Raw genomic sequence first — 24844 nt, 5'->3', positions numbered from 1 at the left:
ATATCAAGCAGCATAACAAACAGTTTTTGTACATATAAAATAAACCAAAGCAGAAGCCTTAAATGCTCAAATTAAAAATGCTCTTATGTAAAAATAAGGTGGGTAGCTTGACTGTAGTTTAACTACTTCAAATTATGATTAGCTTGTAGTTTGGGAATTTCAGAGTAGATACCCCAACACTAGTGATGACCACTTCCCTTGTTCCCTTTGCAGCATTAGGTCCTGTTTGTCAGCATAAAATCTTCCCGTTGGTCTAAATGCAGCATCATGACACCCAGAGGCCACTTCTCATGCCGCCTCTGCAGTGCGGGTTGCAGCCAAAGACTCCTCTTACTCAGCGGATGATGAAAAAATAGATTTTTTGTCAGTGTGTTCGCACATGCTGACCTGTACTAGACAGTTATGAATGATGTGAAGATGTATTCAATGGGGCAGTGTAAAAACTAGGATATTAAGGCAAAGGACATGTATTTAAACATGTAGGCCTATTTAAACAAAGGACATTTATTTGACATTTCTTATGTATTTTTCTAGGGATACCCCTAATAGTCAACTAAACTTTAGTCGGTTGGTTTCAGAAAAAAAACAAAAACTTGTGGCACACTCCGTGAGGGACAGATCGTTAACGATGGTTCTTTGTGGTAATTACAGTATGTATGTCAGGAAATCCAAATGTTCGCCTATCATCCATTGACCTCAAATATGGCTTATCATTTGAAACATGCAAGTAGCAACTTTACATGGCCGCTCACTCTAACGTTAACCTAGATATATATGAGCTATTATTAGGAACATTTCAAAGTGTTTATGTAGAGTGTGGAAGCTAAAGTATTTGCACGCTTACTGCATGACACGGAGGCGCCGGCGCGATCAGAAACAACTTAAAATACTCCATAAAATAACAAGAAAACTTTGTGTCTTTGTAAAATAAAGGCACAAAAACGCGCCATAATGAGCGTTTAATATATACTGTATATAAATCCACCCTACTTAAGCTCTTAAATTAAACAATAATGAGATAGTTCACGCAAAATGTTCCAAACCCACAAGCCTTTAGTTCATTGAACATAAATTAAGATATTACTAATATTCTCTCATCATTTTTGTCCATCTACTGAAAGTCTATGTAATCAACATTTTTGAAAGTGAACACTAGAAAGTGTTGTTGATGTTTGCATAGTTTGCACAAAGTCTCTAAAGCAGCTGCAGTGAATTGCTGAAGGCAGTTACTGCAAATAGCATCTAAAATATATTCTCAGTGTATATGAAGAGAAACTACTGCTGAAAAATAGATGATAGTTTAGTAGAAAAAAAAAGTAGTTACTGAAATATTAAAATGTAAGTTACAAATAAGAGTATAATTGGTTTGTAAAAAAGTATATTTTGTTTTATTCGCAAATTCACAAATCATCAATTAATGAACAACATGCATTAACAAAGATAAAAAAAAAAGTGTGATGTTCCAAAGAAACCAATTAGGCCCCATGAATTATGGTAAGCAAAAACCACATTCAATTATTCGTATATGCTACAAAAACAGAATTCATTGAAAATGAAGTGCAGAGAGTAATTGTGTTGTCAAAGCTTTTTCTTCTCAGTGTAAATTTATGCTATGCCAAGTGCATTCACCATGCTTGAACTCTCAGTGGCATATGAGTTATGGAAACAACAGCGTGCATTTCCTGCATGGGTTGACAGCAGGGGGCAGGTGCTCATTGGACAGAAGTTAATGAGATGAGATCAGCAAATCTATACAAGTGTTCATGCATATGGGTATACCTAAACACACACATGCACAAAACAACCGTACCTCCTGACTGGCGGCTGCCAGCTGTCCTTCTAATGTAGTTACCCTTTCAAGAGCCACCCGTAACCTTTCACGCACCTGTGCAAATGAAAAACAAAAGAGACAAATTTACACGAGCCAACAAAGCCCTGTCAGCATCTACTGTATTCCACTTGAACTACCACTAATATTACATGCTCATACAGACGTACTGTAATTGAAAAGCATTAAGGGGGACCTTTTATGCCCTTTTTCAAAGTCTTGATTTTGTTTTCGGGGTCTACTAGAATAGGTTTTTATGCTTGAATGTTCAAAAAAAAATTCCCCCACATATTTTACATTGTTGCTACACCTCTCTTCCCAGACTGTCAGTAACGCTCTATTTAGTTCCCGTCTCTAAGGCCTCGTTCAGACTGTCAGTCCAAATCCGATTTTTATGCAAATCCGATTGGAATCTGATCAAGAAAGTTGAAAATGTAATGTTATAAGACAATATGAATTTAAAAAGTCTCACTTTTTCGTCCAGGGCCTTATGATGCTCGAAGAGGGATTTCAAAGCCTTGAGCACCTCCACCTCACTGGACACCCCGGACGGCGGAGGAGCCTGCCTCTTCACCACAGTCATCCTCAGCGAACGCTCGTGACGAGACACCAGACACTCCAGGTGCTCCAAAAGAAGCTATACAACAACATAAAGATCCATCGCTAGCACATCCATCGACATGTCCTGTATCACATAACTTCAGCTGAGCTTGTTCTTTACATGGTTACACTTACAGGAAGACAATTTCTCTTCACACACTGCTACTCATTATCTTTGTATAGTAATATGTAACAGCACAATACATTATTAAAATCACACAAGAGTGAAAATAAAGTAAATTTTGGGTGCTTTGAATTGGAAAAGCATGTCGTAAGTGAATTTAGCTGGCACTGCGACATTAATGGTCTGAGTTCATCTGGGGTGCTTATACCATACAAGTCAAAAACCTTGCAAACTGCCCTGAAGCGAATCAAGTGTTGCCTAGAGGCTGACAGAGTCTACAAGCAAATGGGCATCTTTTCCATTGTTCGTGACAATATAGCAGCACATATCTGGCAATGGAGATATGCACACTTCCATTTGTCACCCGCATCATCTCAGCAGTATGAACATCCACTCCATTCACACAATCTAGCAGCATTGGTCTTGCTAGAAACATAAAGACCGCTGATTCTGCACGATGTACGGCAAGTCATTTAAGTGAAGCATTTACATAAACATGAAACATTTACAAACCCACTGATTACATTTCAGGACAACTAGTTGACAATTAAAAATGAGTGATTTTACCATTCAACAGTTTAAGCTCAGTATGTTTTTTTTAAGTCTCTTATGCTCACCAGGGCTGCATTTATTTGTCCAAAATAGGGTAAAAACAGATATACTCTGAAATAGTATAAGAATTTACAATATATCCATTTTAATATATTTTACAATGTAATTTGTTCCGGTGATGGCAAAGCTGAATTTTCAGCATCATTATTCCAGTCTTTAGTGTCACATGATTCAAAAGAAATCTTTTTAATATGCTGATTTGGTGCTCAAGAAACATTTCTTATTATTATCAGTTTAAAACTGTTATGCTGCATATTTATTGTGGAAATTCATAATACAGTTTTTTCAGGATTATTTGAAGTTTGAAGTTTTAAAAGAACTTTTCATATTTGAAATATAAATCTTTTGTAACATTTTTAATGTCTTTACTGCCACTTTTGATTATTTAATGTATCCTTGTTGAATAAAAGTAATAAATAAAATAAAATACTAGGACAAAACACAGGCCTGTACTATCCCGAATATATTGGGATGTCTGGTCACCTTAATGCGCACACGCACACACACACACACACACACACACACACACACACTTACCCTGGTATTATTCCTCTCTGCTTTAAGCTCTGATATCTCCTCCTCTTTTTCTAGAAGCTGCTCTCGACACAAATTCAGCTCCTTGGTCAGGGTAGCAAACTCCTGTCAGGAGAGAGAGAAAGGAGGGAAATTAATTATTTCATTCAATATAAATAATTCACACCAATATGCTACTGTTACACCAAACTAATAGACAACGCTGTGGTTTGACATTTCTTATTTTTTTCCATAACTATTCTTCCAGGGCTATACATATCTGCTCAGGAAATGATAATAACCAATTGTCACAAATAGTTCAAATAGTCAGATTTCATCCTGTATGTTATTTACTGATCTATTTTTACAGTCTCCTCATGAGGCTATGAGAATGAATGCTCATGAATGCTCATAGCCCATAGAGCTCCAGAGTTAGTGAAGCTTCAAGTCCTGTTCCCACAATTACTGGCCTTTTATTGACCAGGGCCACACATTTTGAACACAGGACCACACAGATGAACATCACTTATTTTTTGTGGTGTGAGTTCAGTTCAGACATTCAGTCAGCACAAATGCCAAAACACCAGTCACATTTTAAGGAACAAGAAAAGATCAGTTTGTTACTTTTAGAGATGTTTTCTAAGTTTTTATATATATTTTTTTTTATATATTTATTTTATTTTATTCATTTTTTATTAATTTCTTTGTTTATTTTATCCTCTTTAATTCCATTTATTAATATTAATCAAAGTTGGTGATGTACCAAAAATATCCGTCTAAAAATATGTTTTTTTTTAGGTGAACTTGCGGTTATTTTTGCAACAAATAAACAAATGTAATGTTCACTTGCAAGACGAACATTATAATTGTAAAGGGTTTAGTTTTTGCAACTATAGCTTTAAGACCTTTTCAATATACAGTATGTAAATGACCGTTGCTCTCTTCTTACAGGCATAACTGGATCTACTGTCAGTTTATCATGAGGGTTGTGAGTACTAAATTGCTATGAGTAAATGTGGGCTCATGGTTATGACATAACCATTTCTGCATAGTGCAGTCATATTTACCGTTGCCCTGCAAAATTCCGTGGACAAAATCCAGTCACTTCAATTGGAATCTGCGTGATTGAATATTGAATAAAAATTTCCCCACAGTTATTGGAATAGGTTCAAGATTTTCACACCAATTTGCTGTGAATGCACTTTCATCGTTGGCCTACGTAGTACATCAAATTATTTTATTTCAAAAGGGCAAGAGAAATATTGTGTTTCATGATTAGTTAATATAACAGAACGTCCATTAAACAAAAACAAAATCCTTGTATCTCAAGGATGAGATGGATCTATAACAGGACATCAGCCACATTATCCATTACATTCCACTAACATTTACACTGTGCATTTTTTCATGAAGGCAGCGACATTCTGATTTGGGCTCTGCCTCTCAGTCCCGTCGGCATCAGGGCTGCAGTCTTGCATGGCTCAATTGCTCTGTTCTGCGAAGTGCCCTGGCCGGGCCTCTGGCACTAGGCCCAGTTAACCCAGCTGTTACTCGTGGTCTTTTGGGAAACGTTCAGGGCACTGTTGAAGCATGTCAATACCCCCTCCTGTTTCGGCATGCACGCATTCATACGCTCTTTAATTCAAGCGCACAAAATACTAGGGGGCTGAAAGAAACGGTCACATGGATTTTCCACAGATGGTGAAATGGACAGGAGAAACTGTCATCCTTGCTGAGCGGCAACAGGGGTATATGAAATTCTTTTGCTGTGGCGGAGCAATAACAATCCTAGCGTGTGTGCGGAAGGGTTTGAATCTTATGTCTTAAAATAATATCAAATCAAAATAAATCACAAAATTGCACCACCCAGGATCATGTGATCAAAAAAGCTTTCTTAAAGGATAGTTCACCCAAAAATGAAAATTCTGACATTGTTTACATTTATATATATATACTGCTTTTCTGGGTACTCAAATCGCTTTACATATAAGGGGGGAATCTCCTCAATCACCACCAATGTGCAGCATCCACCTGGATGATGCGACGGCAGCCATATTGCGCCAGAACGCCCACCACACGCCAGCTTACTGGTGGAGAGGACCTACTGTATGTCTATGTCTTTCTTTCTTCTGTGGAACATGAAAGAAGATATTTTGAAGATTGTTTTTTGCACATTCACTAAAAGCCAATGGTGGTGTCAATTTGGACATTGACTTTCAATTTGTGGACAAAAACGGTTTAAACATTTATTAAAATACCTTTTATGGTGTTCCACATAATAAAGAAAGTAATGAACAACATGAGGGTGAGTAAATGAAGACAAGACTTTCATTTTTTGGATGAACTATCACTTTAATTGACCGTCACATGTTCCAAATGGAACATGTCTTAATGACTATGGAACAAGTCTTAATGACTCTTGATTCCTGCTAATGTTGAGTTGACCACACTGACAATCGCTGCATTCAAAAATGCATACTTCCATATAATATAGTAGGTGAAACACAGTATGTGAGCTGATTTCATTGTATTTATAAAACAGTAGACGAAAAGTACCGAGACGACCTACTTCTTCCGGCGAAATTCTGAAGTGCGCATTAAATGGACACTTGACTAGCCAATGAGGCCACAGGAGAGGATTTGTGAATGGACAAACTGCAAGTGAAGCGACGCAACTGCCGCCGTATGTCACGTGACAATGACAACATAGTGAATGTAGTACGTCCGAATTTCATTCATACTACACACATTCATACTATATACAACATACTATTTTAACGGTCGCAAAGTAAGTTTCAAACCAAATGTAGTACCTACAGTATAGTAAGCGATTTCAGAAGCAGCAAATGAGTTTAACACACAGTATTCAGGCTATTGGGTCAGCTATGATTGCCATGCTTAATGAATACTTTCAAGGCCACACATTGTGTTGGTGCGCTGTTTTTCTGCTTTTTGAATAATGCTGCCTGACTGAAATATAGGGGCAGAAAGGACTGGGAGGGGGAAGAGAAAAAGGAAAATGGGTCAGTGCGTTCATTTGATTTTTTTCACAGGAGTGAAGGAATAGGCAGGAAGCACGTTCAAATCCACAAACAGATGTTGGATCTTCCCGCCTCTTTCAATCACTGCAACAGCCTCTGAAAAAAAAATCGAGCATTTCTCTGATATAGCAGGGCATGAGTGAAAAAAAAAGAAACTAAAAAACACATTGTATAAAATAAAGCAATTCTATTTCAATAGGTCACGGCTCCTCGATAAATGCTTGAGAGTAAACAAAAAAGGAATTGAAACCAAGCATTTGGGGTTTGTCATCAGAGATCGCTGTTTCAGTGCTCAATTCAAAGGTAAATTGCATCTCCCAAACTATAGAAGTAACACAAGAGGATTTTCTGTGCTGAGGTTTTGCATTTGAAACCCTGGATTATTTTTGTATTGTGACTTGTGAGCGTGAAAAACTGAAATCCCCCCAGTTAGTAGTCGACTTACTTTCTCATCTAGAGCTTGTGGTTCTGCTTAAAAAGTGGTTGCTTTAAAACTTTTCAGCTCTTGAAGTCAACCCAACAACTATTAATGCAATAAATGAGTCTTTACAAAAATATTTCAAACTGCAATGTGCATTTTTTTTTTACAGATTTAGCATTTGACATAGGGTACTTTCAAATGTGGTAACAATACGTTAGATATGATATCTGGTTATAAACACTCGTATCTGATTCTCCAATTAATCCAGAAACTTTCACACTGTGTAAATGAGTGATATCTTTATATCAAAAAATGGTCAATATTAAAAATCTGCATTTTGTCTCAAAAAATGTTATCATTAGTTTTACCTGCAATGATTGAATTTAAAAGTATATATATATATATATATATATATATATATATATATATATATATATATATATATATATATATATATATATATATATATATATATATATTAATTTGCTAAGGATTGCATTTCCCCTAATTCTTAGAGCTTTCCCCTAAAAATAGGGGAAATGAGCATGCATAATGAAATACCCAATATTGGCTGATAACAGATATGGTACCAGTATACTATGCACTGTGCATACTGTATATATGCAGCCTAATTGGCATTCATACACTTTAAGCCCTACTGGTGTTAAACACTTGCAACAGCTCTGATATCCCAGTCATAAGCACAGAACTTCTAAAACTCTTCAGGTGAATACTATATGAAAATCTTTTTACCATTTTATCAGCAGAGGAAATTATAAGGCTGACATAATTACCATTTTCCTAGAAAGAAAGAAAGAAATGGCACCACAGGAAAGGAACACTGCTGTTACAGGTCATTTTATGGACCTTTATCGTGTAAAAACAGTACTTATAGTTGTGTGTTTTCATGAGGTGATAACATATGAGGTGTGAGTGCTTTTTTTAACCATCTTTTTGTCTCATGTGAACACTTTTAATGCCTATTAGCTCTTAAAGTACTAGATACAAACTTAACAACCTATATGTTTCTGTTATTTTTGATGGCTATAAACCACCATCCTTATATGGCAAAAATACTCTTTCAAATCAAGACAATGTTTTACATGGCATCTAAACTCACTAAGGGGTTTCTAAAATGCCAAATATTGCTGTACCGATAAAAGAGAGAAAAATCCACAACATGTCGGCCAGCATTGTGACCTTGTGAGACGGTTCTCGGCAGGTGAGCAGTGTTGAGCTCAGACAGCTCCAGGGATTTCTCTGTGTTTGGTTGGTAAAAGCCTTGGGATTAAGGAAAGGAAGGAATGTTGCCAAATACAGCAGCGTTTTTGAGCACAGGATTAAGTCATTCTGCAGCCCGCATTACTACAAGCACCAATAGACAACACTCACACACACATTATAGAGGCTATTCAATATGCTACAAATGGTTTCCATAGTATACAACAGATTTAACAGTATTGTTGATTTAATACTCAAGATACAGTATCTTTAATACTGTACTTCTTGAGTTACAGGCTTGCAAACTTGCTTGTTGCCATTTTTGAACTGCCACTGTTGGCATATAATGCAGCAAAGCTTGCTAAAGTCAACAGCTTTAAATAATGATGCTGCCATCTTTTCAAAGTCATTTCCCCCCCCCCTCTAATTTGGCTCCAAATCTCAGGTGAAAATTGTCATTTTGACCTCCCTCTACAAAATAGTGGATTAGTCTGTAAATATACATCTGTGACATTTTTGGCTTTCATCACTTTTTATGTTTGTATTTGTACAGAAAAAAATATTAACAAAATCAAAGATTTTAACCGGGGACCTCTGGTTGAGATGACACAGAATGACCCTAAAGGCTTGAAACACAAAATATAATAACGACATTAAAAACGAAGTACTTCAGTTTTTCATAAATGCTCCACAGACGCTCATTCAGAAATGCCACAAACAGCTTTAAACTTTTTCCCCACCTCTACCAGACAAGCTTACAGTAAGCCGATTTCTCTTAGTCTACCCAAATCCATAACAATGTTCAATGTCTTACACATGAAATGGGTTCTGAATAAAGAAACATGTTGAAAATCCAGTATTGAAGAAAGGCCACACAACTAAGAGCAAACATCTGTTCTGGTCTTTAGCCGCTCTCTGTTGTTGACTGAGACCGCTCAGTCAAGCCTTTCGGCTCAATGAATGCTTTTACACGTACAACAAAAAGATAATCACTAGCAAAAATCAGCTCATTATAAATAAAACAAATTTTTTACAGGGAAATGATTTAACCAAAAATGCATTTCATATATGTGCATATTTAATAACCAGACATAATGCTGATAAATAAACTAAATCAGGGTAATGGGCAACAAACAAAATGTCCATTGGGTTTTCGTACATCATTAGTGACCTTTCTCCAATTAAAGAATATGATGATGGTTTAACCCTAACCAGTGTTTGATGCAAATGTAAATGCGTGTAAATGAACTCAATAGAAAAAAAACCCCAAAATATATATAAAGAATATTAAATGTCAAACTGGACTTGCGATTTAAGACCATCCCAACCCACATCACATATTTATATTACACTAAATAAATGTTAGTAGGGTTGGGCGATATGGCCCATTAAAGGCCCAAAAAATTATCACAATAAAATTGATACCTTTAATTATCACGTTAAATGTCAAATCTTTATTTCTTTCAAGTTTAAAGGCAGATTTTTGCTCTTGAGTGAAAACCAGACAGTTAATTGTGGTTTTATTATCAGAACATGACAAACACTTGCCAAACAGGTAAACATTTCACAAATTAATATTAAATGTTACGTCTTAGAAATCTTAGAAACTGTATCATTGTGGCTCAATGTTTCTCCTGTTTTCCATATCAGTGTTGGTGATAATGTCAACGCTGTTTCATCTGACTTTTAACTAGTTTGCATCACGAGGCATTTGATTTGTTGTTTGTATAGGACAACACCAAACTGGAACACTATTTTTCACTGGACCTCACAGCGCTGCATGTTCAAGATGGTCAGCGAGTAAATGTATTCTTTCTAAGCTCACGCTGCGGTGTGTTTTGAGCCGAGTTGATAAATGTTCCGTGTGGCGCACGGAAACTTCTAGCAAGTAAGATGTGACAACTTAGAAATCAACATGATTTCTTTTCATTAAAAAAATAAATCTAACATCTAACAGTTTTCTAATTGAATAAGTGAATACGTCTGGAGATAGGATGGAAGAAATCTAGGAAAGAACGCTATTAGCTTTAATTAATCACCTCAAGCTATCTGTGAGATGGCTCTCTGGCACAATGTACAGACAGTCAGCTCATACTAGTAATCCATCTTCATTTTGCTTAGTGGGCATCTGCTTTCATTAGCTTCTTTACATGTTGGAAAGCATGTGAAATATGATCAATCTTACTGTAATAGCACAGAAACCACATGGTCTATCTTTTCAATGTAGACCTTGTTAGCAAAGTGTGCTTGAATAGGACGATACAGCCAAAAAAAGCTTTTATAGACAAGTGAACCACTGAAAATGAATCAATTCACTAAACTGATTCATTGAAATTAATAAAATTTATGAACTAAAACACCATTTTGCTAAAACACCAAAGGCACTATTGAAACAACACCATAAATGCAAGTTGCAATACAAGAAACAATTATGAATTTAATGAATCATCAATAACATTAAAGTCATTGGAAGATTAAATTTAGCTTACTTTTATTAAAATTGTGACTATATTGCGAATAAACATTGCTTTATACATCTATACACCATGACGGTCCATCAGTGGGCATGTCAGAGTACAAAAAGCAGATTGAATCTCTTGGCTTGGTGTTGATGGGTTATTAAGGACTGATATTGGTTTATTTCATACCACAGCTGCTCTTTTTTGGCTCATCTTTCCCTTGGCCCAATGCAAAGAGGGAATTGTTGGAAAGTATGCAGAACCTGGTGCTTAATTAGCTGCTAATGGATTGGTTCCTCTAAAACACGGCATCTCCTGTGGGATCAGGACAGATTAGGGCCATGCGCTCCAGGGCTGGAATCAGTTGGGCAGAGTGCAGAGACAGGCATGTGAGGTTTGGACAGCAGTGGCCTAAACGCTGACAGGATGCCTGTGGGCACTGGAACAGGCGTAGCAGAGGCGAGGGGCTAGACTTTTAAGTTGGCATTTAAAGAGTCCCAAAACATTCGGATTAATCAAGGCACTCCACAAATAATTCATTTTCACTCAGAAACCAACATCCTGCAGATTCACCACTCCCTTTATCAGTCATTTCACAAAGAGATTGTATTCTCAGACTTCATAAAAATCAAACTAAACTGTAAAAATTAACAGTTTCTATCAATTTGCTCACTCTCTGACATGACACATGGAAGTAAACTTATGCCGGCTCAGTTATGACAGCGCAAATATGAAATGTGAATAATGAGGACAGAACAGTGAGAGTAAAGGCAAAGCAGTTAATGCTGTTTTATCAATCAACTGCTAGCAGCACAGATGGGTTCACTGACAAACCCATGTGAAAATTATACCAATCACTCATCAATGCAGTAGTTAAATTAAAACATGCAAAATATGTATGGAAAATGTAAATTTCCTCCTTGATTGGTCAAATGTGGGCTAATGATAGCCTCCACAAAGACTTCATTCCAGGTCAGGGTCACAGAAAAGTTATAAATCACTGGCCACAGGGGTGTCACCATGGGTGACAATACGGAGTAAAATCAAACCCGATGCTGCAGAAAAACTACAAAATGTCACTGAAGGACAGAATAAATCAATAAGTCACTCAAGGTCATGTGTTACAGTGATTTTACCATGGGCACATTGGCGTGACATGAAGCAAAGATGTGATAAAATCCCTGCAATGCATTGTCTCGTGTGGCTTATTGCTTTTAAAAAGTGGCAGCAATAGCAATATAATAAAATACATAACTGTATATATTAATAATAAACATTAGATCACAATAAACAGTTCTTCCACAAATTAAATAGTTTATTAGTCAAAATGCAGTCTGTTTCCACTTAAATCACGATTTTATACTAACCGCATATATAATAATTTATAATAAATATGTGTAAGACACACCAATACTAATACAGATGCCCCCCCCCCATTCAAGATTACAGTATAATTGAAAGATATAATTTTTAACATGAAAATTTTAAAAATATCAAATTGTTTTTATTTATAATTAACAATTACAGAACTTTAAAAAAATGCTTTTTATTTAAGTGAATTTATAACAACATTCACATAAACTCATTATAATAAATGTCACATCTAACTGTGCCTTTCATATAGTGTGTTTGGTGATGTTTCTTTCTCTGTCAAAACTCTATCCCAACTCGAAAGTTTATTTTGCACATTCGTTTTCACAAAAAACAAGTAATGAAATTACTAGTTAAAAGATTTGGTCATTTGTTTTTATGCGAGGATCGATCCTCTCGATACAACGTCAGTATCGCATTCACAAGTATTCAAACTTATTTCTGCCCTTACACCCACGTGTCTTAATCCCTGAGACAAGCACGTTACTGACAGGATCAAAACAGGTAGTCAGATGGAACGCGCAAGCGCATCTACATGTGGGGAGTAACGCTAGTCAACTGGAATGGTAATAATTACTTTTTTTTACCTTTTGCAAATTGCAAAGAATAAAAGAGGGTTAAAGACAAGTTGCAAACGACTGCACTAGTACAACGGTTACTAATGTCTGAAGCATGTGTATGGACCATTACACCATAATATTCACTGTGTTTGTAGACCATTTAATTTATCATTTCAAATGGGCCTCCAGTCTCACATCTAAATGCAGATTTATGGATGAAGTATCGGATAACACAGAGAATCTAGAATCAGATTTTTCCATAACACCCCTGATCTTCTTCAATACATATTAAAGAGACTCAGTTGATCAGCATACAGGATGCATAAGTAAATACAGATTAGTGTTTCCAGCACCTCCACTTCCCTCTGAGGTGTGATATCAGTACCATGGTAACGATGGCTCGAACACATCCGTTGTCATCACCTCTGCCAATGCGGCAGAAAGCGATGCACCCCTGAACTTTGTGTGTGTTAGAAACCACAGACCACCCTTTGCCATTATACACTTCTCCCTAACATATACAACTGGGCTTGTTTACAGAGACAGTTTAAAAAAATCAATTATAACAGGGCTCTCATGAATACTTGATTCTGATTCTGCAGTAAATTTGTATAAATTACTGTTGTCCCAAGCAACTTTTTCCTACACATCAGCGCTATAGTGTGATGTGTCTCATATCACTCTGTACCATGTTAATATGAAGTAATTAGATGTTTTACCTGTATTTTGAATTATGCATTGCATTGTGTTGTTTTAAATGTCCGTAAACTTAACGGAAAAGTACGGGCAATTTTCTGCCAGGACATTATTAGTTTTTTTCTGCTATTGATTCTTTTTTTCTAACAGTGTAGCTGGTTAGTAAGGAACAATTGATGAAACATCACCTAAGCCTCCGTTGCTAATTCCAAAACGTCATTTTAGAGGTAGTAACAGAGGCTTGAGCCACTGATATGCAGACTATGCAGTTATGAAAGAGAGAGAGAGATATAGCGTATGTGAATTCTCTCAGCAGTATCCAGCAGCAGCGTCTCTACTAACAGCGAAATTGCTTCAAGTACAGAAACTTTTCTTCTTCCATTCTGAAAAATGTCCTGTAGCTTTTTAGTTGCGAAACTGTTTTATTGATAAAGTCACCAATGCTGACTTTTCCATAGATAATAAAGCTTAATTTTGTGTAAAATAGTTAAATAATGGAAGTTGTTTGTCATTTTTATCATATTACTTGTTATATATATTTGCTTGGGTTTTGGTTCTTTTGCTGTTGTTTACTGTAAAGACCTTTGAAATAACTGAAAACATTTGAAGTGATATGATTATGGAACTCTAATACAGACCTGCCTGGAACTACTTTAGCTGTGCATCTCCTGAAAAATAATTGCACACGTTCTTCAACCAATCAGAATCAAGCATTCGACAGCCCCATACTACAAATAAGGATAGTATACAGTTAGATGTTCATATGTAAATTGTGCAAGCTTATTTTGTCCATTAGTTCGAAAGATCTGAAAAACATCTACATTTACCTACCCATTGACCATCCCCTCAAGGAAATCAGGACAGAAGTGGTTGAAAGTGGACAAAAGAGACGGATTAAAACACCAGGTGTAAACGGGGATGTTTCTGCCTCGTCTACTTATGATCCGATCGATCAAAACACATCTTAATACCGGGTGTAAACAGGGCCTTAGAGATTATAAAATGTCAGAAGAGGCAGCCACCCGATAACTGAAAAAAGGTTTTGGCACAGGACCAAAAGTATGAATCAGTCGTACACAAATTTAATTAGGTGCAAAGGCAACAAAAGCTGAGTTGACAAAATGCCAGAATACACATTTACTGAAGTGTATCACAGACAGGGGACACGGCTCAGTGGGACCGGTTCTGATCCTACAGCCCAAAGCAAAGATTACTGACAGAAACCGAGAAGATAAGAACAGAAAAATCACACAGAAAAGAGACCAAATATACTGTAAAACAACTAAAGTTCTGACAAATTTCATTCATCAATACATGCATAACTAATCTTTTTTCCCATATACATTTATTTTAACAGCAGTATTTTAAAATTTCTATTTGGAAATATGCTTTGTAATCACACCAATTGACAAAAATTAGTACAATTACACAACCATTCAAAGGGTTGGGGTCAGTAAAAACAAAAATAATAATTAATAATTTTATTGAGCAAGGATGCATTAAATTGATCAAAGGTGACAGTAAAAATATTTACACTTTTAATTCCAAATAAATGCATTAAAAAGAATCATGAAAAAAATATATCACGATTAGCACACAAAAAATTAAGCAGCACAACTGTTATTTCAAGAAATGTTTCTTGAGCATCAAATCGGCATATTGGAATGATTTCTGAAAGATCATGTGACACTGAAGACTGGAGTAATGATACTGTAAATTTAGCTTTGCATAACAGGAATTAATTACATTTTTAAATATATTACAACAGAAAACAGTTATTTTAAATTATAATATAATAAAAAATTTTTTGATCAATAAATTCAGTCTTGGTGAGCATAAACAACTTCTTTCAGAAATATATATACACAGTATAACCCCCAATTTATCCCAGTGTGTCCAGAAATTCTGGTTTCAGTAAAGAATTTTTGCGTATCACTTGCGTAAGACTTAACCCTAAATGCCTAAATTTTTCGCAAATCATTATTACATATTCGGGTCTTTAGCGACCCGTATCTATATCTAACACAGATAAATCGCTTCCTGTCACAATAATATAAAACTCTCCTGATATTAGAGTAAGAATTACAGAAGATTAAAATCGCTGAGCCATTGTTTTCTGCCTGCAGTAACTATGAGTGAAACGTCACTTTGTCATTGTGTCTCAGACATTGCCACCTTGTGGAATAAAGGTGAGTTGCACTTATTCAGTCATCAAAGATTCAATTATTGTTGAGCAGGAAAATATACTATTCTATTACACACCTCAGGTTGTTAGTGACCCTATACAATTTTTACTAAAAGATAATGGGAAAACAAGCATTCTTTAATATTTTTTTCTTGTTATATTGTTTATAATTAATTGATTGAGGAATACTAAGAAGGTCGATGAGGAGGAGGGTAGTGAATGACGTCCCGTGTCATTAAAGACCCGAGGTATGGGTTTTAGGGTTAATCGCGTGTAAACAGGTTGAATGAATTTGGATGTAGCAAGTAAGCTAAACAGTGAGACAGATAAACAAATAGAGAGAGAAAAGCAGAGAGTTCACAAACAGACAGAGGGACACATCTCTCATCAGACCGAATCTGTCAGTCACACTCTAGTGGAGGCAGATGCTGTGAAGGTGCGGACAGATGTTGTTTTCATCGGTGAACTCCAGTAACGTCCAGCACAGTCATCAGGCTCACCGAGAACGAGAGGAAGCAGACTCGCATTCGGCAGGAACATAAATACGACACATTTCAAAGGACATATACAGCTAGCCAGCCTGACAGGATTTTGGGTAAGGATATAACAAGAGTTGAACTGAGCCTCAATACTGAAAGTGAATCTTTTAGGTGATGTGACATAACATGACCAAGGGAACCGTCACATCCACACCATCAGCTCTTCCAGAGTTTCGTTCTTTCATGCATCACAGACGGTCTGATTTTGACAAGCTCAAAAGTGCCTTTGGTGAGATAGAGAGAATATCCATCATCAGATTTACAAGAGAACACAAAAGACAGTGTCGGTCGGCACCTCCTGACAGAACCAAAGTTAGTCATCTACAACAACTTTCACATCAGCTCACCTCCTCTATCGCTCTTTCTCTTGTTCTCTGTGGTGCCTCAACCCAAAATAGCTTCACTCATGTATTCCTCATTATCAAACAACAAAATGTCTCAAGAAACCTGGCTTGGAGTCCCACCAAATATCTCTCTCACTCTCTCTGGGGATCCAGGCGACAGAAAAAGCTCAAAAGCTCAAGAAGTTCACTGCAGTCAGTGCTTGAGAATGCATCTTGGAACAGGACACTGTTTTTGTGAAGAGAAATATGTAGCATGGAGATTTACTCAAGCTATTATGAATATAGTTGCACATTATATACAAGCATTATACCACACAGGGCATCGCTAGACATAAATTACATTTGTGGCTTAGCCCATTAGAGCCATAGCATAATGAAAGCAAGTTATAAGCAAAACATTTACTTTTTTTTATTCTTAATTTAAAGTTAAAGATACAATTAAGGGTGCAAATTCCAATGTCTCTAACCCCCCTATTATTGGACAATTTCAGTTAATCTAAAATAATGCATAAAATAATTATGTGTGTTTTTTCTACAAATATACATGTCAGTGTAAGTCCAAGAACAGTGTATCGGCCAACAAGTTTAAGCTACCTTCAAGTTCAAAGTTTTTGCTTCATGTAAATGAAATTTTGCATCCATTGTTGTCATGACACTCATCAGTGTATATCTTGTTTTCAGCTGAGTAAGGCAAGTGATGCATTACCAGTGCAGTGTAAGGGAGGCTACAGAATGAAAAGACCAACTGCAAAATGTCTTGCAAACACTGCAATTAGTCTATGCATACAATCTACAGACACATACAGGCAGTTATCATTCAGCAGCACAGCACCAAAGACAACAGCTTGTCTTTAATTAGCGATAACACACGTGCGGGACACTGAAAGATGCCACTGTACTGGGCATAAATGTGGATCTGCCACTGTGATGGGGACAGCTTTGTGGACCACTGTGTACAGACACCCAAAAGGGCACTTTCCCAAGATAAGCACTGTGATAATTCCCAATAAATTCCTAAGATAAAGCACTGTGAACAAAAAAACAAATATCAAAAAATAAAAAACCTGTATATATATATATATATATATATATATATATATATATATAATCTATCTAATCTAATCTAATCTAATCTAATATAATATAATATAATATAATAAGATAAATAAAGAAATAAGAATAAAATAGAAATAGTTTTTATTAAAAAAAATTGTTAAATGTATAAAAAGAAATAATACATAAAATAATAATATAATAAATAATCATATATTTTAAATATTACTTAACATATGAAAAAAAAATATATTTGCAACATTTCCCAACTCAGTATTCATTTCTTTTTTTCTAGTAAAACATCTAAGCATCCTTAAAACAAAATTAAATAATTCAAAAGGAAAAGTGCATAACATATTAAGACAAGAACATAAATCTTGAGTTTGTCTCTTACAAGCATAAATCTAATCTTAAATAATTTAGTTAGGTTTATGCTTAAAACAACTATTTGCCAAATGGTTATAAAAAAACGAAAACTTGGAATACAAGTCTTATTAACTTCTCATAAAAATGTATATCATTTAACAATGATCTTTACTGGGAAACAATACAAACATAACACATACCTCGACACAAAACCCTTGAAATAAGCAACACACGTATATACTCTTCCATACACACACTAAAGTTTAAATACGCCACTGAGAGTGGCCTGCTTCCCTGCTTTGAGTTAATTAATGCACCGTCAAACCTGCAATGTAAGCAAGTCAAACAGCCACTTAGTCTGTGTTCCCTTCTGCGATTTACTTACAGAATGACTCTGCGCAAGAATTCCCACGTAGGCAAAGGCTCTAACAAGAAACACCTTGGACAGCTGACGCAGATGTACATGTTTAAACAGCCAGCCAATGGCAGGACGGGTCACAGCCCTTCACCTACCTGATACATGTATGTGCTAAAGTAGATCCCATTGTTTAGTTGGATCTTCGGAGAGGTGAGGTTCATCTCGCAAGAATCATATCAGAACCTGGTTTGGATCTGCGAGCCCCCCCGCAGCGAGGAGTGAAAGGGAGGGTGGAAGAAGAGAGAGAGAGACAGAGAGAGAGAACACAAGTCTCCCTCTGTCTCTAAATCCCTGATGGATGACAGTAAGCTAGAGAATAAATTAAAGTCTTCGATGCCGGCTCTGCTCAGCAGACAGCGGTGCAACACAACTCTCCGGACAGAGACCCACATGAAAACGAAAGAGAGAGACTGAGAGAGAGACATGGGGGGAGGTGGGGGGTGTAGGAGAGAGAGTGTAGCAAGAAAAAAGGATGCTACACAGTGCAAAACAGAAAAGGAAATGGGAGAGGCAACAGAATGAGGATGGGAGGGACACAAACAGATAGTTTGAATAGAGCGTTTACAGGCATCGCATGTGAGGTTACGTGAGCCCCTTTCACACAGAGCGTTGATCCCAGAAAATTGCCATAAAATTGCTGGAGTGCCTTCTGTGTGAACGCATACACGTCCCAAGATTGATCCCGGAATTGATTCCGGGATGGGGACCTGGTAACATTAGCGGGATCAGTCCTAGAACACGGCCTGTGTGAACAAAAAGCAGGACCAATGCCGTAGGGGGTGTGTCATAGTGATGGCGCTGAAGCTGACATCGTTTGCCAGTGGAACGGTACACGATACGCTAGTTTATGATTGAATCAGAAAAAAAATGCACGAGCGTAGTTTCTCAAGAGAGAAATCGCAGATCATAAGCAAACTTAAGACTTTACACGTCACATCCTGAAGTCACGTGTCTTTACGGGATCTTTATTGGATGTGTGAGAACGCATGCACAGATTTCAGAAAATCACTGGAAGTGTGAATGAACCAAAATCAAACGATCCCGGGACAAATCCCAGGACACATTATCAGTGTATTTTCCGGAATCTCTGTGTCTAAGGGGCTATGGAGACTTATGGTGGACATCAGCCCACCTGTCATGGACATCCAAACCTCATAATGGCTTCATCAAAACATTCACACGGAAGAGCTACTATACCCGGGCCGATTGTTTGCAGGTTGACAAACATCTTTGTCAGCTTTTTACATTTGTTAAATAAGAGCAGATGAGCCAAAGAAACAAGACATGTGACTAGCAATTGAGGCATTGGTGTTTAGCTGAGAGCTGTTCATCTTAACCTGACAGTGTTTTTAGGGCTTCATATAATAACCACAATATTCCGCTGGTCTAATCAGGGTTTTTCAAATGAAACATCACTTTTACTAAATGGTTTTTAAGATATAAATATTAACTTCAGATAATTTGATCTTTTGATTTTAATCAGCTCTCATAAGATCAGATATCCAGATAATAACCATAATAATCTTATTCTATTGACAGCCACAGTCTGTCTGTCTGTCTGTCTGTCTGTCTATTTATTTTTTCTTTATTTTTTTGCTGATGCCGATATCAGGGAGCAGGGTAGTCGACAGATATAGTCGATATGTGATATCACAATAATTTATTTAAAGATAGTAAATAATGTGGCAAGATAGTAAAATTCAACATGACATAAAAATTATAATTGAAAGAAACAAATCTGTAAAATAAAAAAGGTTTATACTTCAGATATAAACTTGATTCTGTAATCATATTATAGTATTTTCACAAATAAATTATCTGTGTGCACTGGAAATCATATTTTATATGACATCACAGCGTTATTTATTTATTTAAATATTTTTTCAAATATTTGACCTTGCTTTGGATGTAAGACAATGACCAAATAAAAGCCAAAGCAGCAAAAAAGGGCAGTTTTTACAGTATAAATGGAAACTGCTGTTTGTTTTGTTTTTATGTGATATTTAGGGGCAGGCAAATCTGAAATGGATATCACCACAATAATAGTCTGTGGAACGAAAGAGTGATAACACTCAAAATCTGACCTGGGTCACGTCCTGAAGCCATTCCCCCTCTCGCTCCCTCTGTTTTCCTGGCCAAATCTCCACTGTCCTACATAATAGGACATAAAGGGAAAAGAAAATGTGCACCCTAACATTCAGAAGGTGTTAAGCACATTAAGCGGTCCAAGAATTTACTATATGTATTCAAGGGTGTGATATATGGGTCTGAGACAAATCAAGCCCTAAGCCAAGTCAATTAACACTAAATCGCTTTCATAAAAACCTCATAGTGATGATATTAGGGGCAAGGTCTATAGCAAGAATTACACTTGCACTGAAATATAAGCCAATAGCAATGCAACTTGACGCAAAACAAAAACAGAGGCTGCTATAAAGGGAAAGGGATTAGCATCATATTCTTCTGTTTCTGGGTTAGACATACAGCCACTGTTCAGCTCACAACACACAGCTCAAAGGCTTTTTTGAGTAAAAGTGACTGGTTCTCCCAAAAGCCTTACCAAGAAAAGTTTTCAAGAAACCAAACCATGTCTCAAGGCACAGAGAAGATGTGAATGTATATTGAAGCAGAGCTCGCTCTGCAAAACACACATCCTTCATCTCTATTTGTGTGTGTGTGTGTTTGTCATTTCTACTTTTTCTTGTTTTTTGTTTTTTTTCTCATCGTCATCTCTCAAACCACAAGATTTCACCCAACAGACATAGAGCTACTGGGATTTCACAATTTGTGTGGTGGTTTGCATTTTAAAATGAATAGGGACAGTCTGGATGTTTAAGGGAAAACAGAAAATCCTTTTGTCGAGACTCGTGCTGAAAAGCTAAACTGATCTGGGAACAGTGTGTTTGGTTAGTGAGAGGAAGAAGAGTGACACCGTGGGAGACATGATTAGGCTAAGAGACGTGCTGTGGAAGACACTAGATAAGGAGGAAGAAGAACAGGAAGTGTAAAGGCAAGACAAAACACCCAATGGGACAACACAAGCACTGGGTATTACAGGCGGTTGACAGTAGCCCCGTTTACATGCACACTTTTTTGCTATTCTGATTGAGATCGTTCTGATTGACGGATTCCGGTTGACTGTTTACATGGGATGTTATCTAAACCGATCTGGTGTTTACATGTGCTGACGCTTTCAATCGAAGTCATTTTCTGACATGCGCACACAGCTTGTCTGACGGATCTGGAAGCTCATTATTTCCACGTTTTCAATCCTGTCAAGATGGTGCGTCACTTAATTGTCGCGTTTAGTTGTAGGCATCAGACGCGTTTCCACTGTCGGGCCAGTGCGAGCCATAAACGTGGCATTTTATTGTATTGTGTAGGCTATTGTTCTTTGTTAATTATTGTCTTGTTTTGTAGCCTATTTGCATCAGTTTTTCATTCTCATACTCATATCACAGTCATTATAGCATATAATTAAATATAGGCCATCATTATTGTAAAAAAAAAAAAAAAAAGAAGAAAAAAAGGAAGTTTTATCAGAAAACTGATCAGAAAGAAATCACTGGAAACAGCCTGATCGATCGCAAAACAAGAGCGACTGTTTGCTGGCATTTTTGTTGTTTAATTGAATATTTAAAACCCAAGAATAGATGTTTTACCACAGGTTTACAATAAAAATCGATACATTTATAATAATGAATTAATTTGTGTCAAAATTGCACATTAGTCACAGAAATAAAGTGGTTTACCGTTTATGACGTTTGTGAACGTTTACAAAAGAAAGAGGACACAAAACTTATTCGCGTCTGTTTCTGTTTATTTGGTAGCCTAGTAACAGGACGCATTTACATCACATTTAGAAAGAATGTTCATTTCTACAAATATACCACCAAAAATATGACCTGAGGAGCTTTAGCACTCTCTCCCAGAAGGATACAGTTATATTTTCAGTCAGAGAAAAAGAGGATAGTCCGAGACATAGGCTACTGAAAAATAAAATAAAAACAGGATTATGATTTGTCTGATTTCTTCAAGCGTACATATTTTCCATGTTTACTATGGTAATGGTTAGCGTGCATAGTTTTTTTGCATCGGGTATAAATATTCCTACCTTATACGGTGATCAGAATCCACATCGGATCACAAACAGAAGGCATTATGTTAGCTGACAGAATTATCTGGCGCAAAACCAGGCATGCGCAGAAAGACGTATGCTCAAAGTAATCGGATCAGCTCGTTTACATGGTGTAATCTTTCGTTTGATCGGTTCATGAAAAGGTTTATTCCACCCCCTTCAATCCGACTGAAATTTCAATCGGTTTGAGCATTTTTATTCCGATTGAGGTGTTGACATGGAGCATTTTTATTCTGATTGGACTTGCACCTGGTTATAATCGGAATACAATGCTACATGTAAACGGGGCTACTGACTGGAGAGTACTGGAGGACATAAATGCAGGACTAAAAGAAAGCACAAAGACTCGAATCATGGCGGTACAAGAACAAGCACTTAGAACCAGATCAATGGAAAAAAGCCAACGTAATTCCGGTGAAGACAGGGGTATCCCAGCACAACTGCAACAGATGCAGTAAAAGGTGAAGATCCAGATCAAGAAAAGAGCAATCCTTGTACCAGCTAAGATCAATCTCTGAATTATTAAGCTCTCAGACCACAAATAAAGAACCACCTCTGATCAACAGAAGCACATTTGCACCTAATGTATAAATGCCACACTTGAATATCAAAGCCACTGAATATAAACACAGGCTTTCCCACAATTGATTGTGTAAAAAATGTGAACAATTCTCTGAGAAACATAACCAGAAATATTACATTATGTCAAAAAGAGCAGAGATTTCCTTATGAAGTCAAATATTTCTAATCTAATTCTCCCAAAACCAAGTTATCTGAGCTATGCAAACTACATTATATGTAGGTAGGGGTGTGACGGTTAGTATATAATCGTGAGACCGACGGTTATAGTTGAACACCGTCATTAGATCTCTATAACCGCCAAAACTGTGTTATTAAAATATTTTTTACAAACATTTTTTATCATAGAGAATATTTAAATACTAATTAAAAACAATTGTTAACAGTCTGTGTCATTAATGGTCTACGTCATTTCAAACTGTATTTGATTCTTTGCCAAGTACCAACGCAAGTTTTGTTTTGTAAATCGTCAGACATGATTTTTACCACTTCATTAAGTTTTTCTTTGTAGAAAGCCTTTCTATAAAGTGAATTTCGTTTTGTACAAATTGTGTCTTAATTTTAATAAATGTTTCATCAACCAATTGCATGTATTTAATAAATAAAAAGCAGATATAGCAGACAATATAATAACCGTGACATTGAGGCGCCAACGCGCCACGTTCAATTGCATTTTATTGTTAAAAGCCTTTCTTTAAAACGAATTTCGCTTTGTACAAATTGTATCTTAATTTTAATAAATGTTTCATCAACCAATTGCATGTATTTAATAAATAAAAAGCAGATATAGCAGACAATATAATAACCGGCGCTGGTGTGCCGCGTTCACTTGCATTGCATTGTGAACTAGAGCGCATCTCATCGTAAATGAATGAAACTCAGCGTAGGCCTATGCCTCATACATTAGCATTAAATATCTTTGCTGCATCCTTTCTAGAACAGACAAGGGCTTTCTCGCGGCTCGCATCAGCAGAGCATTCCATCTTCCATAGACCGTCACCGCAAAACAATCACACGGGCGGGTGCGGCTTTGAAATTTGGATTAAAAAAACGGTGCGGATGATGAGTGCGGTTGCGGATGAAATAATACCCCATCCGCGTATCTTTATCGATAACATTGATTATTATTATTTTTTAATTTAGGCGATCAAGTGTCTGCTCCTTCATTCAAACTAAGTTGTCCTATACAGACGAACGTCGCATAAAATATTTACTTTTTTTTGTCTATTTTTTTTTAAATAAATAAATTGTTTTAACCGCTTTAAGTGAATTTAGGCCTGTACAGTATAAAAAATTAAAAGCACGATTAAATTATATATATTTGTTGTTAGTTTTTAAAGACTAACTTTAAGTGAGGACTAGCACTTAAACGGCAAAGATAAATGTAAAAATAAGGAAATTAGCATATCCAATTAAATATGCAATAATCAAAATACACATACTGTTAAAAACCATTTCATTCATGTCTCCTCAAATATTTTAGGAAAAAAACTGAGTGAGACTTATATAAAACATAAATAGCATGTCTGCTAATTTATCAACTAGAAAGTTAGGAGTGATGTTTTCAAAAAAAAAAAAAAATTAAAAAAATACATTTTTGAGTATTGGTAAAACTTCACAAATAGCGCTACACTATCATCGCTCAAGTGGTGTTATGAAAGAGCGACCTCTGAGAAATATATTTGCTCTTTATGACTTCATGTTTTCACACATGCTGAATGTTCTTGTTCCCTGTCTGGAAGTCTTTAATCTTCAACCGAGAACTAATTACCAATC

At 36.3% G+C, this 24844-nt stretch overlaps 1 protein-coding gene across 15 annotated transcripts in view; it reads right to left on the bottom strand.

The window, feature by feature from the left end:
• The window catches only part of ppfia4 (PTPRF interacting protein alpha 4), a 97676-nt gene that overhangs the window by 33922 nt on the left and 38910 nt on the right, over window positions 1–24844 (bottom strand). For all 15 annotated transcript variants that reach the window (XM_079857092.1, XM_079857097.1, XM_079857095.1 and 12 more), the window contains exons 2-4: window positions 3702–3803; window positions 2301–2465; window positions 1811–1885 (exon numbers count right to left, since the gene is read on the bottom strand). In XM_079857092.1, coding sequence (XP_079713218.1) covers window positions 1811–1885; window positions 2301–2465; window positions 3702–3803 — 342 coding nt within the window. The remainder of the gene's footprint in view (window positions 1–1810; window positions 1886–2300; window positions 2466–3701; window positions 3804–24844) is intronic.

Source organism: Squalius cephalus, assembly GCF_949319135.1.
Source record: "Squalius cephalus genome assembly, chromosome: 22".
NCBI lineage: Eukaryota > Metazoa > Chordata > Actinopteri > Cypriniformes > Leuciscidae > Squalius > Squalius cephalus.
Note: the sequence above shows the minus strand (reverse complement) of the source record. Positions and strands in the feature narration are given on the sequence as shown.